Raw genomic sequence first — 13,905 nt, 5'->3', positions numbered from 1 at the left:
TGTCACGTCTGGATGTGTCTAGTGGAGGACCTGTGTGTTAGTCAGACTCCCCTTAGACCCCTGTTTACACCCCTGTTGAAAACTTAGATTTATGTCGTTAGAGCATCTGAAGACAAACACTGGGTGGCGACCCACCTGTAGGTCGGGAGGTTAGATTTTGGGTCGCCAGATGAACGAGCATTTCAAGCATTTTTTTTTTTTTTTTTAATTTAATTGACGAATAAGAATGTGTGTGATTGTGCTTAATTTTATTTTTTTTAACACATGATTGTTCATGAAAGGCTGGTGCTTAGTTTGTTTTACTGATGAGAGGGGGGAAAAAAAAGAGTCCTGTTAACTCAGTGGTTTCCAACCTTCATGTCGGGACCCCATGTGAGGTCGCCTGGAATTCAAATGGGGTTGCCTGAAATTTCTAGTAATGATAAATGAATAATGATAATAAAAAAAAAACAAAACCCTGTACTAATAAAAAAAATATATGGTGAGAGAGAGACAATCCCAATCCATAAAAGACATGACAAACTGTGAAGCTGAAACTGAAGCACTGACGTACTGTTTATCTTTCAAATGTTCATTGTGGTCGGTTTCAGATGCTGCAGCTCTTTCATAATTCATAGTTTGAGTTCTTGTTTGTTCAGGATTAATTGTCAGCCTTGTAAATACAAGCTGGACTGACTGTACATATTCTGACCAAGGAAAATACAATTGTCCCTTTGTGCAGTAATCTACACCTGGCTTTTCTGCCTCCGTCCATAATAATATACATTATATAGACTAAATGTCGTCTAAAATCAACATTTATTTGCAAAATGGTACAGCAAACTATTACATGATCAAAAACAAATTAATTTTAGAAAAAAAAAGTCACAGTTTTGAATGTCTGGGGTTGCCAGAAATTTGTGATGTTAACCCTTTCATTTATAGTGGTCACTACAGTGGACAGCTACTCAAAGCTGTTCTCTTGTATATTCATGGATTTTGTTGTTTTAGCTCCACATCAGCCAACACATTTAGCACTCATTCATCATCCTATACACTGCAATTGATACCATTAGTGTAACTTTGCTGTTCTTGATTAACCTGATCTGCACTAACATGTTTGAGTGTAAATCAATTGCTTGTTTTTTCATTAGACTGTAATTAACAACAACAATTATTATTAGTATTTTTTTCTGCATATTATCTCCATGAAGTGAGTAATTACTAGTATTAACGTATGTTGAAATGTGAGAAAACATCAGATTAGTGGCATTAAAAATGTTCTTATTTCATAGTTTTCACATACATGTTTCTTTGCATCAAAATTTAAACATATGGTGTCCAGCTGAGTGGGCATTTTTGCAAATCCATGAAAAATAGGTTAATGAAAAAATTCAATCTCATTGTTTTTTTAATGCCTAAAGAGAAAAAAAACACTTAGGAATAAAAAATTAAATCTTGATTAAGGTTCTCAAAATTCATGCATGAAAGGGTTAAAATGGGGTCATGAGACAAAAAAAAAGTTGGGAACCACTGTGTTAACTCCATTGAAACCTACAGTATGAAGCATTTCTGGATTCAGATCTCTAAAATAGTCATGACCTATGTTGTATACTCTATTTTCTTGACTCCTGTATTTACATTTTACCAAATATTTCCAGCTATATAACAAACCTGAGATAAAAATACCAATTTGGTCATTTATTAACTGTAGTTAGTGTATAGTGGTTGCCTGTCAGCGGTATCATATCCCCCTTATTAAGCTAACACAGGCATTTAACATCAGTTGTAGTTGTTTTCACTAAAGTAAAATGAGAAATATGAGTTGGTCATGTGATGTAAATTTACTTAATTCAGTCACAGTTTATTTAGGGTTTTGGTGTAAACACAGAAGTGATAGATCTGCAATGTGCAGCAGTTGCTATGTTTTGTTGTTACAGAAGATGCTTAGTAGCAGAAATTATATACTGTTTGTCTTAAATGCAAAAATCAAAATCTTACCAAGTGTATTTTTCTCATTTCTAGTCAAAATATCTCATCACACTTAAGACATAATCTCCTAAGGAGTAACTTTTCAGTGAGATATAAGAACTTAGTTTTAGACAATAGATCTTGAAAATCTTATTTCAAGAAATCCTACCAAGATAATTACCTCTGCCAAGGAGGTTATGTTTTTGCCAGGGTTTGTTTGTCTGTCTGTTTGTTTGTCTGTCCGTTAGTGTGCAACATAACTCAAAAAGTTATGGACAGATTTTGATAAAATTTTCAGGGTTTGTTAGAAATGGGATAAGGAAGAAATGAATAACTTTTGGGGGTGATCTGGAAGAAATCCTGGATTCTGGATCACTTTGAAATTTTCGTTAACATTGTGGTAAATGGGGCCAAAATTTTCGTTTCCCAATATCTCGCTTAATTATTGACCAAAACTCATGAAATTTAACTCAGGAATTGACAGTGGGGTCCTCTATCACATTTCAAAGGCTGATCCGGATCTGATCCAGAAGGCGGATTTTATTTTAAAAAATAAATGTAGGATTTGTATCACCGATTATGTGGGGAATTTTTGCGCTTGGCGGAGGTCTGCGCTCTCTGAGTGCTTTTCTAGTTTTTCACTTGTTCCGTTGGCAGATTGTTTTTTCCTTTCTTAATTCAATATTTTTTTTGCTTAATTCAAGCAAACAAATCTGCCAATGGAACAAGTGAAAATGATCTTGATAAGATTTTCAAGATCGATTGTCTAAAAACAAGTTCTTATATCTCACTTACGAGTTACTCTTTAGGTGATTATGTCTTATTTTAAGTGTGATGAGGTATTTTGACTAGAAATGAGAAACATACACCTGGTAAGATTTAGATTTTTGTAGTGTTTAAGTGCATTTCTTTGGTCTCACCAGCTTAAATCAAAGTTTATCAGACATAATATCACTTAAAAATGGCATGTTTACTGATTCAAGGTAATGTTTTAACAATGGTCATTTTAATATGTGCAAAATCTCCTTTTTTGAAAATTATACATAAGGTCTATTATGAAGTGATTTGTGATTTATATTGTTAAAGAAATGCATCCCCTGGAATGTTCAAATAAAGTGATAAGTTAGCATTTTCATGAGAAAAAACCGGTGTCAGTTTTCAGAGCCGAGTAATGTGACATCAGTGCATGAATGGACTGCTGTCAGAGTCACCTGGGACCACGCGACTTCATTAACTATCTCAGTAACAACATCATGTGTGGAAACCATGTGTCTGACAGGAAAACAAAAAAAAACAACAGAAAAGGCAGCATGTGTGGAAAAGCTGAGGTGAAAGGAAACGCAGGGATATCAAACCCATAGCCAGATCTCCTTCCTTTGTCGTGATTTTTTTAACTGATAAAGGCAGCACATAACCTTTCACAGAACCAAGGATGGTGTAATAGTTAGAATAGAATAGAATAGAATAGAATAGAATAGAATAGACTTTATCATCATTACACCAGTAGTGCTGCCACAAGTAGTCGACGTAATCGACCATGAAAGTTAATCGACGGTAATTTTTTTAGTCGACGTGTCATTTTAGTATTGATCGCCTATTTATTTTTGGTCTCCCTCCCGTCTCAAAAGCAGTTGGAACGGGATCTCCCTGCAACCGCTGCCAGAGACAAGCCATGGGTATGCCGCGATGGCAAGGGTATGCTGCGGCACATGGGCAATCCATGCCGCGTTGGTACCTATGGCCGTACCTCAGAGAGGGAGAGAGAGAGAGAGAGAGAGAGAGAGAAAAACCCCCGTCTTATAAGCGTCTTAAGTTTCACCCCCCCCCCCCCCCCACCACCACCACCACCACCCCTGTTCCGCGAAAATGGACACAACAAAATAACAAACACTTGATTTTTTTAAATTAGTCATTTAGGTTAGTTGACTAATCAAAATTAATCAAATTATTAATCAAGAAGTTAGTCGTTAAAAATTAGTCGTAAGTGGCAGCACGAACTAGTTGTGCAACGAAATTGCAGGTGGACAGTGCACTTACATCCAAATAACAACACAATAAGATACAGACATATATTAAAATATGTAAAATATGACATAGTGTGCAATCAAATTATGAGCAAATTGGAGATATACTATATGAAAGGGGAAAAATTAAAAAATATAAAAGTAGTATAAAAATGTGCAAATGTAATAGTGTAAACGATATAACATACATGTAACAATGTATGGTCTGTTACATGTAAGCAGGGCTCGGTCTTAATCATCAAAAAATGTTGACTATGTTGCTCTTCTTCGTCATCCCTCCCTCCCTCCCTAATCGCTTAAGAGACACCTGAATCTGTTCAGTTTTCACCGTGTCAGACTACCCATTTAGATCCACTTCAGAGCCACCAGGTCACACGGCAGGGAAACAGTGTGTGCACGGCCCAGTTACAGCCTGTCTTCTCTTCCCTTTACGTTTATTGTCTTTGGAAGGAGATGAAGTGAAGCAGCACCGCCCGTCTAGGACCGCCAGGCCAGACGCTAACCGGCAGCACCAAACACACACACACACACACACACACACACCCAAGAGACCCATCAAAACAGATCTGCAACTGCACACATCGACACATATACTACTGCTCCAGCTACGACTCTATAAATCATGGACCTTAAAAGGAAACTTTCCTCTTTTCATGCCAGGTGGCGACAGCAGTGGCCAGAGGCGTTTGGGGAGTTTGAAGGCACACAGTTTGAGCTTTTAGGGGATTTATGGGATTTTAATTGCAGTAATGGAATACAATATTCATAATTATGTTTTTGTTAGAGTATAATTACCTGACAGTAGGAGGTGTACTTTGTTACCTTAGACTGAGTTGCTGATATTTCTCAGGACTTCAGCTCAGACTTCCTCTTCAAACCAAACAGTGACTCTTAAAAGGTGGCTCTGATGTTTTTAGGAGGGTCCAGTTTAGGGATGCAAATTATCGATTAATCCATTAATCATTAGTTGGTTGACCTTATCGATCGATTAACGATTATTTGAGTATCGATTAATTGATATTCCTACATTGATATTCCTTAATGATGGATTTATTGAACCATTGGATACAGTCCAGGCAATGACATTTATGGAGTAGAACTTAAGAAATTCTGCAGTGAAATTCAATAAAAATAAATGGATCTGAAGAGGGGCAGTTTAGAAGAAATGGGCATTTCTGACTTTGCATCACCAGCCGACATGATGGAGTGAGATTTTAGCGGAGATGCCGTCCCTCCCAACTATTTTCGGGTGACCGCAGGACATAATGCGGGGCACACCTGTGGCCCAGATCAGGAGCCTGGAGGATGTTTTCAACTTCTGTCTCACTGACCAGATAGTCCTGAAGACCATGGACTAGACCAACCTCGCTCCGATCCGATACCGACCCTGCATTTGTGCATGTATTTAGGGGGGGATGCACTGCTCCCACAAACAGATGGGCTGTTCTGTGTTTTGCTCCATCATGTCCCTAAAGTGGTTCTAACTCATTAACGCCATGGTCCGGTTCGATGACTGGCTACCCCAGCCAGGCCAATAATCAGCAATGAAGCCTAGATTGGGCAGTGGCACCCCCTACTGTCAACACCACAAATCGTGAAAAAGAGCAATTACCCGACAAATAATTTAATTGAGCAACAATCAACAATTAATTGATAGTGAATTAATTGTTTACATCCCTAGTCCAGTTATTTCTATCTGCAATTTTGCTGTCAGGTATCATGAAATTCTATACACAGACCCTTTCAGAACCACCATTTTCCAGGTGTGTTGCGGTGATTACATACAGGCTCTGCGTTTTGCACCTCTACTGAGGCTAAAGTATAGGTTTATACCTGGACTTTATATAAAAGTGGATGCCACTGTGCCTGTACCTCACGCTGGTAAAAAGTGAACTCCAAACATTGCTTGTGCCTTTGGAGACATGTAATGAATTCTGGACTGTGATTGGTTATCAAACAACTTTAAACAAATCTGAATCTGATATTTCCAGAAAGTTGACAAATCAGCCTGATGGCATCCACCTAAAAAGACAGAAATTAAATGTGCTTTAAGACATTGAGATGTGATGGCTTCACATTCTATACCAGGGGTGTTGTTTTAGTTCAGGGGCCACATTCAGTCCAATATGATCTGAAGTGGGCTGGACCAGTAAAATAATAACAGCGAAAAAATACATGATGAAAATATTTAGATCTACAAAGTTTCCTTAAAAAATTGAATAGCATGAACAATCTGATATGTCTCAAGTAATGTAAGTGCAATTTAACAATATTATGCCTCAGTTTATTATTTACTCATATGCATTACAATTTACAGATCACAGTGAATCTAAAACTGCAAAAAACATTTAGTAACAGGCAGAATATTGTTAAAATTGTACTAAGGTCTTTGAAGACATTTCAGGTTGTTCATAATTGTTCAGGTTATTGACATTTTTTGTGCAAAGATAGTTTTTAAATATAATCCGTTTTATGTAATTTTCCTGTTTTTGAAGAAAACAAAGAGAAAAATCTGTAGCTGTCATTATTTATAGGTTATTTTGATATTATTTTAGTGGTCTGTTCCAGTTTAGATCACATTGGTCTATATGTGGAACCTGAACACTGCAAAAATCAAAATCTTACCAAATCTGTTTTTCTCATTTCTAGTCAAAATATCTCATCACACTTAGAATAAGATATAATCACCTAAACAGTAACTTTTCAGTGAGATATAAGAACTTATTTTTAGACAATAGATCTTGAAAATCTTATTTCAAGAAATCTTACCAAGATAATTTTCACTTGTTCCATTGGCAGATTTTTTTGCTCGAGTTAAGCAAAAAAAATCTTGAATTAAAAAAAAAAAAAATCTGCCAATGGAACGAGTGAAAATTATCTTAGTAAGATTTCTTGAAATAAGATTTTCAAGAGCTGTTGTCTAAAAATAAGTTCTTATATCTCACTGAAAAGTTACTCTGTAACTGAATATGTCTTATTTTAAGTATGATGGGATAATTTGACGAGAAATGAGAAAAATACACTTGGTAAGATTTAGATTTTTGCAGTGAACTAAAATGATTTTGACATCATGGATTGTTAATATGTTCAGTGTAATTTTTGCACTTCACAAATTCATTCCATGAACCAGATTGGACCCTTTGATGGGCCGGTTTTGGCCCGCAGGCTGCAAGTTTGACACCTGTGTTCTATAAGACGAGATAAGATAAAATAAGATAAGATGAGACAAATCTTTATTGTCATTGTACAGACATACTAAATACACGATACAATGAAATTGGAGTACTGTTCCCAATGGTTAAAAAAAGAAGGCAAGCAACAATAAAAACAGAGCAAAGTATTTACACAGGTTATAAAATCTGTGCAGGCAAAAAAATGCATATGTACAAAAATATTAAAAATATTAAATACAGTATGTAAAATGTATAAAGAGTAAAAAGTATTGGTGATAGACAAAAGAAAAGCAGCTGGTCCTGTCCAAACACAGGTTGTTCATTTAATAGGACTAATGCCCTGTTATAAAAACTGTACTACTAGTACGACTGACACTGGGTGGTGTGTATCTACTATACAAACTATGCTTCTTCATAGTCTCTCCTGTATGAGGTGAAGTTAAGATGATTATAGAAAAACAGTTATAGGGACACAGTGTGTTAAAACTCCATGACCCACATCACTAAAGCCTAAATGTGGATCCATTTCACTGCAGCTGTCCTTAAAACTGTCACTGTTTTAGATGCTGTTGTGTTTGTTTGGACATCCATCTGACCCATTCCATTCTCCTGAATACAGAATCTGACGAATGCCTTCAAATTTCTCATAACTATTCATTTGTACTTAAAGCTGCATATGACGTTCGTCACCAATTTTTCATCAAATAAAACCAGAGTCATAGCTGAATGCATTAGTCTTTCTGTGATTCAGGTGCATAATCACTTCCCTCACGGTGAACAACTTTGAAGTGTACTCCATCACAAACAGTCCCTATATTTACATACTAAACCGAAACCAAACCGTCACTTGGGCCTTTTTGGAATTCCACGCAGCTGCAGCAGCAAGAACAAATGAAGCTGTTTCCACAGGGCTCAAAATTAACTTTTTGACCTAGGAGCACTGTGCTCCTAACCCTAAAAAGTTAGGAGCACAGGCTAAAATCTGGGCGCACCACTATTATATAAAAAATTTGGAGAACAAGCAAAACTCTTGGCCATACCAAGTAATATTCCTATATGTATTTAAGCAATGTTAACAACCTAGAATAAAGTATTTGAATAGAGTATGAAAGAAAAAGCTTACATTGACACAGGTGCAAAACAATTGTCAATGTGTGGTATATACTTTAGTTGGTTCTTGGAGAAGAAATTTGAATCACACCATTATTTGCAACAACCAACTTTTTTATTTCATGGCCTAAAGGCCCTTAGTCACTGTGGTCTACACCACGCCTGAAGTCAAGTCAAACTTTTGACGAATCATGTACACGTCTGGATACCGCTTGTTGTTTATTCATTAGCCCCTCGATTCGCTGGTTACGGTCAGCTGATCGTGTAGCAAGTTGATTCGCGCAACATGATCATCTGACTTGCAGGATACATTACGTCATGGGAAAATACTTGGAACAACGCCAGCGCTACTAACCGGGTTTGGCGGGAGATTGTTTCAAACGTCGGTGGAGTTATTTGATCCCTTTGTTTATGCCGCCTGCGCACGCGAGGGGGCGGGGACTAGATTTTCCGCTTCAGTCAGCGGGGCGTGGAGCTTGTTTATTTTCAGCTGAAGAGTTACTTCTGCAGCCATTATTCTAGGCGCACATATTAATTTTCGCTCATTTTTTTTTGGTGCACCGTGCGATCGTAATCTCAAAAACAGCTGCACTACCGAAATTCTCAGGCGCATGCGACCGTAATTCAGTCGCAGTCACGAGCCCTGTTCCATGTTTGTTGCTGCTACTGCCACGTTGTGTGGAATTCCTTTTCCCATAATGCACTTTTCAACAAAATTACTGAAAAGGCCCGAGTGACATTTCGGTTTGGTATGTAAACAAACAGACTGCTTGTGATAGAGTACACTACAAAGTTATTCACCGTGAGCGAAGTGATTCCGGTGTGTCATCACAAAAAGACTAACGGATTCGTGATGCTTTGGCTATGACTCGGGTTTTACAGATTAGATGAAAAATTGGTGATGAATGTCATACACTGCTTTAAGAATGAACTGATTAGAATTTGGAGGTCAAAGGTCAATAGGATAATAGGATAAGGCAAATCTCAACCTTACAGTGACATCATAATGTTCTGTGAAACACTTTCCTGGCTTTTATTTTATTTATTATTTATTTATTATTTTCATAACTCAGTTACAGAATTTGCCAGTAAATATCTCTTAATACCTTTTATTCCAGTTCCTTCATTCAGTTTCTTCAGTATGTGTATAGTCTGACATGAATGTAAAGTGTCATGTGACTGGTTGGCGTAGGCGGTATTTCTAGTTTCCATTTGTTGTCATTTCTCTCCTTAGGGAGGCCATGAGTTTCTCTGGGTCCTTTTTCTCAAACCTTCCGGCTGTTTATAATCTGAAACACATATTTCTCTTTCCTTTGGCTCCCTATGCCTATTTTTCTCCCTCTGCACAGCTCTATCTTACCTTTTCCTGCTCACCTTGGCCTGTTCCCACACCGCCGTTCACTCTCAGCTCCGCACTGCCATTGAATTTTAGTGAGATTGATAACCTCCTGCTGCAGGAAACAGACTCGTCCCTCTGTTTCCTCCTGTCCTGTAGCTCCCAAAGGTCTTATTAGTTTAGACAGAGGGTGTGTGGAGGAACACTGTTCTCCAGTTGTCAGCTGACTCCTACAGGACTCTCATTCTCCAGTCGTATGGTCCATGTGTGAGCTGAGGTTTCACAGACGTTTTGGGAATATAATATATAATGCTTTGTGTAGACTACCTCTTAATTCTTTTGTGGTGTATGTAGGGGTTCATGCCTGTTGTATATATCATACATGAAAATTAATTTAAGAGAATGTCAGAAAACTTTGTCTAATTCACCCAGATCACATTAGCAGAAATCTAATTCTGTGTTTGCTTAAAGATTTAAATTAGATATACCTTTTCCCTGAGACTTTACTTTGTACATTTGTGCTCACAGTCATGAAAGAAGAATTCATACAGAATCCTGAACGTAACCCATAAAGACCCAGTGTTACTTTTTTGGTAGTTCGCAAATGAATTTTTCCCTCTATATAACCTTTCTTGAGTAGTTTATCACCATTTCTTATAGTATTATCTTCTGTATTTTGCATTTTTAAGTGAAAATCAGGTATTTTCCTATATTTAATTCACTGATCATATAGATCAGGGGTGTCAAACTCATTTTAGTTCAGGGGCCACATTAAGCCAAATTTGATCTGAAGTGGGCCGGACCAATATAATAATAACATAATATATAAATAATGTAAATTTCAAACTTTTCTCTATGTTTAAGAGCGAAAAAAGTAAAATTATCTGATCATAATGTTTACATCTATCAACTATCCTTTAAAATAATATGAATGTCATGAAAAAAGTGAAATTTCTTAAGAAAACTAAGTGCAATTTTAATGCTATTATGCCTCAGTTTATCATTTACACATGTAAATTACAACTTACAGATGGATACACAGTGGATCAACAAATACACAAAACATTTAGTAACAGGCAGAATATTGGAAAACTTGCACTTCAGACATTTCAAAGTGTTCATATTTGTTCAGGTTATTCACGTTTTTGGGGAAATGATAGTTTGTTTTAGTGTAAATACAATAAAATGACATGAAAATTTTTACATTTACAAAGAGAAAAATTTGGAGTTGGGAGTATTTATAGGTTATTCTGATAGTATTTTACGGATCTGACCCACTTGAGATTAAATTGGGAATCTGAACTAAAATAATTAATATTTTTGGTGTAATTTTTGCATTTCACAAATTCATCCCAGGGGCCAGACTGGACCCTTTGGCGGGCCAGATTTGGCCCCCGGGCCGCATGTTTGACCCCTGTGATGTAGATGTTCATAAAAGCTCAGATTAAAGTTGAGGGTTATTTTTATCAAAAACAAAGAAAACTGAAAAAAAAGTGAATTTTTCAGTGAAGATATCAATAACTGAACATAAAATAAGTGTATCCATCCACTGTCATTTATCAAATTCCATGGGTTTTACTGGTGAATCAATGTTGTAGAAGTTGACAGTGTTTTCATGGTAACTACGGAGCCTCCAGATGGTCATATCTGATGACCATGAAAAGATGGCAAACTGTATTTTACACCAATTTTTTACATGTATTGCTAGAATTAATGGCTCAACAGGTATTAGACATGTTATAACAGTAGATGGTTTTGGTCGCCAGTGGCTGTTTGGGTCTTTATGGGTTAAGGAAAAGTTTGACATTTTGGGAAATGCACACTCTTGATGTTAGAGAGATGATTAAACAGCTACCAATCAGATTTCTGTTTGTTAAGAAATGGAGACGACTGAGACCCGTCACAGTGGTGGATCCAGAAAAAAATGGAGGTTCAACAGGCCAAGCGCAGCAAAATTAACATTATAAATGCTTAAAATCACATAAAACTGTATTTTTTTTAAAATTATCATACACTAATAAAATGAATGCAGTTTAACCTCTGTAACGTGACCACTTTTGGAGCCAAAGCAGAGGTGGCTTAAATAAGGTTGTCCTCAGTTATGGCATTGAATTCCATTCTATTCTAAGTAATTTAAAATACAGTGCACTGAGGGTTGGGGGTCAGGGTCAGGGTTGGGGTTATGTGATCTGGAGATCTTGGCGTAAACTGACACGCGATCAAATGGCGCTGAATAAGACGGGAAAGGTCGAAAATGCGTACATATAGCACACCAAATACCATAAGAACTGGTATGATATACAACACCATTTCATAAGATCAGTCTTGCATTGACACTTTAAGTGCATTTTGCTGATAATAATGTAGAAATGCTCAATTTCTTGTTGAGATCTGTTTCTTCTCATGTCTTTGCAATTTCGTTTTATTGTCTGTTTGTTAAAAAATTTAAATTCTGTCAAAAATAAGTATATAAAAAAGAAATGCTTGATTTCAAATGAATACGAGGAGAGTCAAAAAGTGCTCAGACAAATGTCAAACACAAACACAGTTCCAGCAATTCTGCAAAGAAGGAATCTACTGATGAAAACATAAACTGCAAAAAATGTTTAGACTCTAATTGAGCTTATGCAGAAAAATTATTTTATTTCACTAAATGAACTTTTTATTACATTTTTCTGACAACTTTTTGACTCTTTCTTGTATGCTGCTTTAACCCATAAAGACCCAATGATTTATCACCATTTATTATGACATTATTATCTGTATTTAGCATTTTTTTCAGTGAACATCAGGTATTTTCCTATATTTCATTCACTGATCATGTATATGTTCATAAAAGCTCAGATTAAACTGAAGAAAAAGTGACTTTTTTCCGCAAACTATATCATTAACTGAACATAAATACAGTGTGTCCATCCACTGTCATTTATCCAACTCCATGGGTTTTACTAGTGAATCAGCGTAGAAGATGATGGTATTTCCACATTCACCACATAGCCTCTAAACATCCAGATGGGTCATATCTGATGACAGTGAAAAGATGATAAACTGCATTTTGCTCCAATTATTTACATGTATTGATAGGATTAGTGGATCAACAAGTATTAAACATTTTAGGTCAATAGACGTTTTAGGTGATCAGTGGCTGTTTGGGTCTTCAGGAGTTAAAAAAGTCAGTGTTCCTTTTGCATATACTTGTTACATGTCTTTGTAACATGGACAGGTACAAAATAGGATCTTGTGAAATGTGAATAAAGTATGAATTCACTATACAAACGGTACAGCTCCCTCTAGGTTGCACTTGAGCGAATCAGTAGCTACTTATGTAGATGTCCATGTGCTTTATCCCTCTAAATAGAAACCACTGTGAGAATGTGTGGATGCATTTTCAGTGACCTTTCCTCTCCTACTGTTTAGCCAGATGTCAGCACTTTATTTGAAATAAGAACATGTCATCCTGTAAGTCATGTTGATTGTACTTTGTAATATAAACTCCTGTCTCCTTCTTCTGTTTCTTGTCCTCCCTCTGTCTCCCTTTCTTTTTTTTCTCCCTGTCATCCTCTGCAGGTCTGATTACAGTCCTCTGTCCTCAACCAGCAGTAAGTAATCTAACAGCGTTGCTAACAGTGATGTAAATGCACACAGCTCACATCCAGGACTTTATCTGTGTGATAAATAAACCTGCTGAGGGTCGGACACTGTAAGTGTAATGGAGTGTGTTTGGTACTCTTTAAATATACTCATATTAAAGTTGCACATAGATCTTTGAGATATGCAATGGAATATGAGTGTCTGGAAAATAGCATAAATAAATATGAGCACCACGCGGAAGTAAATTTTCTTTGGTTTGTGGCCTGCCATAAAAGCTACACAGTCTGTGTAGAAGGAGGTTAAAATTCCAGATTCCTTTTTATTGTCATTGTATACACAGAGCATACACAATGAAATTCTGATGCACTTTATAAAGACGGTACTTCTTTGAGTAAAAAAGGGAAATGTACAATATGAAAAGCAAAATATTTAAATAGTATTAAATAGTAAAAAAAAAAAAAAAACAAACAGTAAAAACACACATTCATAACTAGTTAGGTGCAGAAAACAGTAAGAGGTAATTATAGTAGTTCTTGCACGTTGTTGATTATGATTATTGCACATTGTTGATTATTACACATTGCTGATTGTGGTTATTGCACATTGTTAATTATTACACATTGCTGATTGTGGTTATTGCACATTGTTAATTATTACACATTGCTGATTGTGGTTATTGCACATTGTTAATTATTACTCATTGTTAATTATGACTATTGCA

General features: G+C 36.4%; 1 protein-coding gene across 4 annotated transcripts in view; it reads left to right on the top strand.

Moving 5' to 3' along the window:
* fam124a (family with sequence similarity 124 member A) overlaps positions 1 to 13,905 on the top strand; it is a 59,362-nt gene that overhangs the window by 618 nt on the left and 44,839 nt on the right. For all 4 annotated transcript variants that reach the window (XM_030125710.1, XM_030125709.1, XM_030125711.1 and 1 more), the window contains exon 2: positions 13,161 to 13,192. In XM_030125710.1, the coding sequence (XP_029981570.1) occupies positions 13,161 to 13,192 (32 nt within the window). The remainder of the gene's footprint in view (positions 1 to 13,160; positions 13,193 to 13,905) is intronic.

The sequence above is a fragment of the Sphaeramia orbicularis genome, chromosome 21 (genome assembly GCF_902148855.1).
Source record: "Sphaeramia orbicularis chromosome 21, fSphaOr1.1, whole genome shotgun sequence".
Classification (NCBI taxonomy): Eukaryota; Metazoa; Chordata; class Actinopteri; order Kurtiformes; family Apogonidae; genus Sphaeramia; species Sphaeramia orbicularis.
This window is presented reverse-complemented; position numbering and strand designations above follow the sequence as displayed.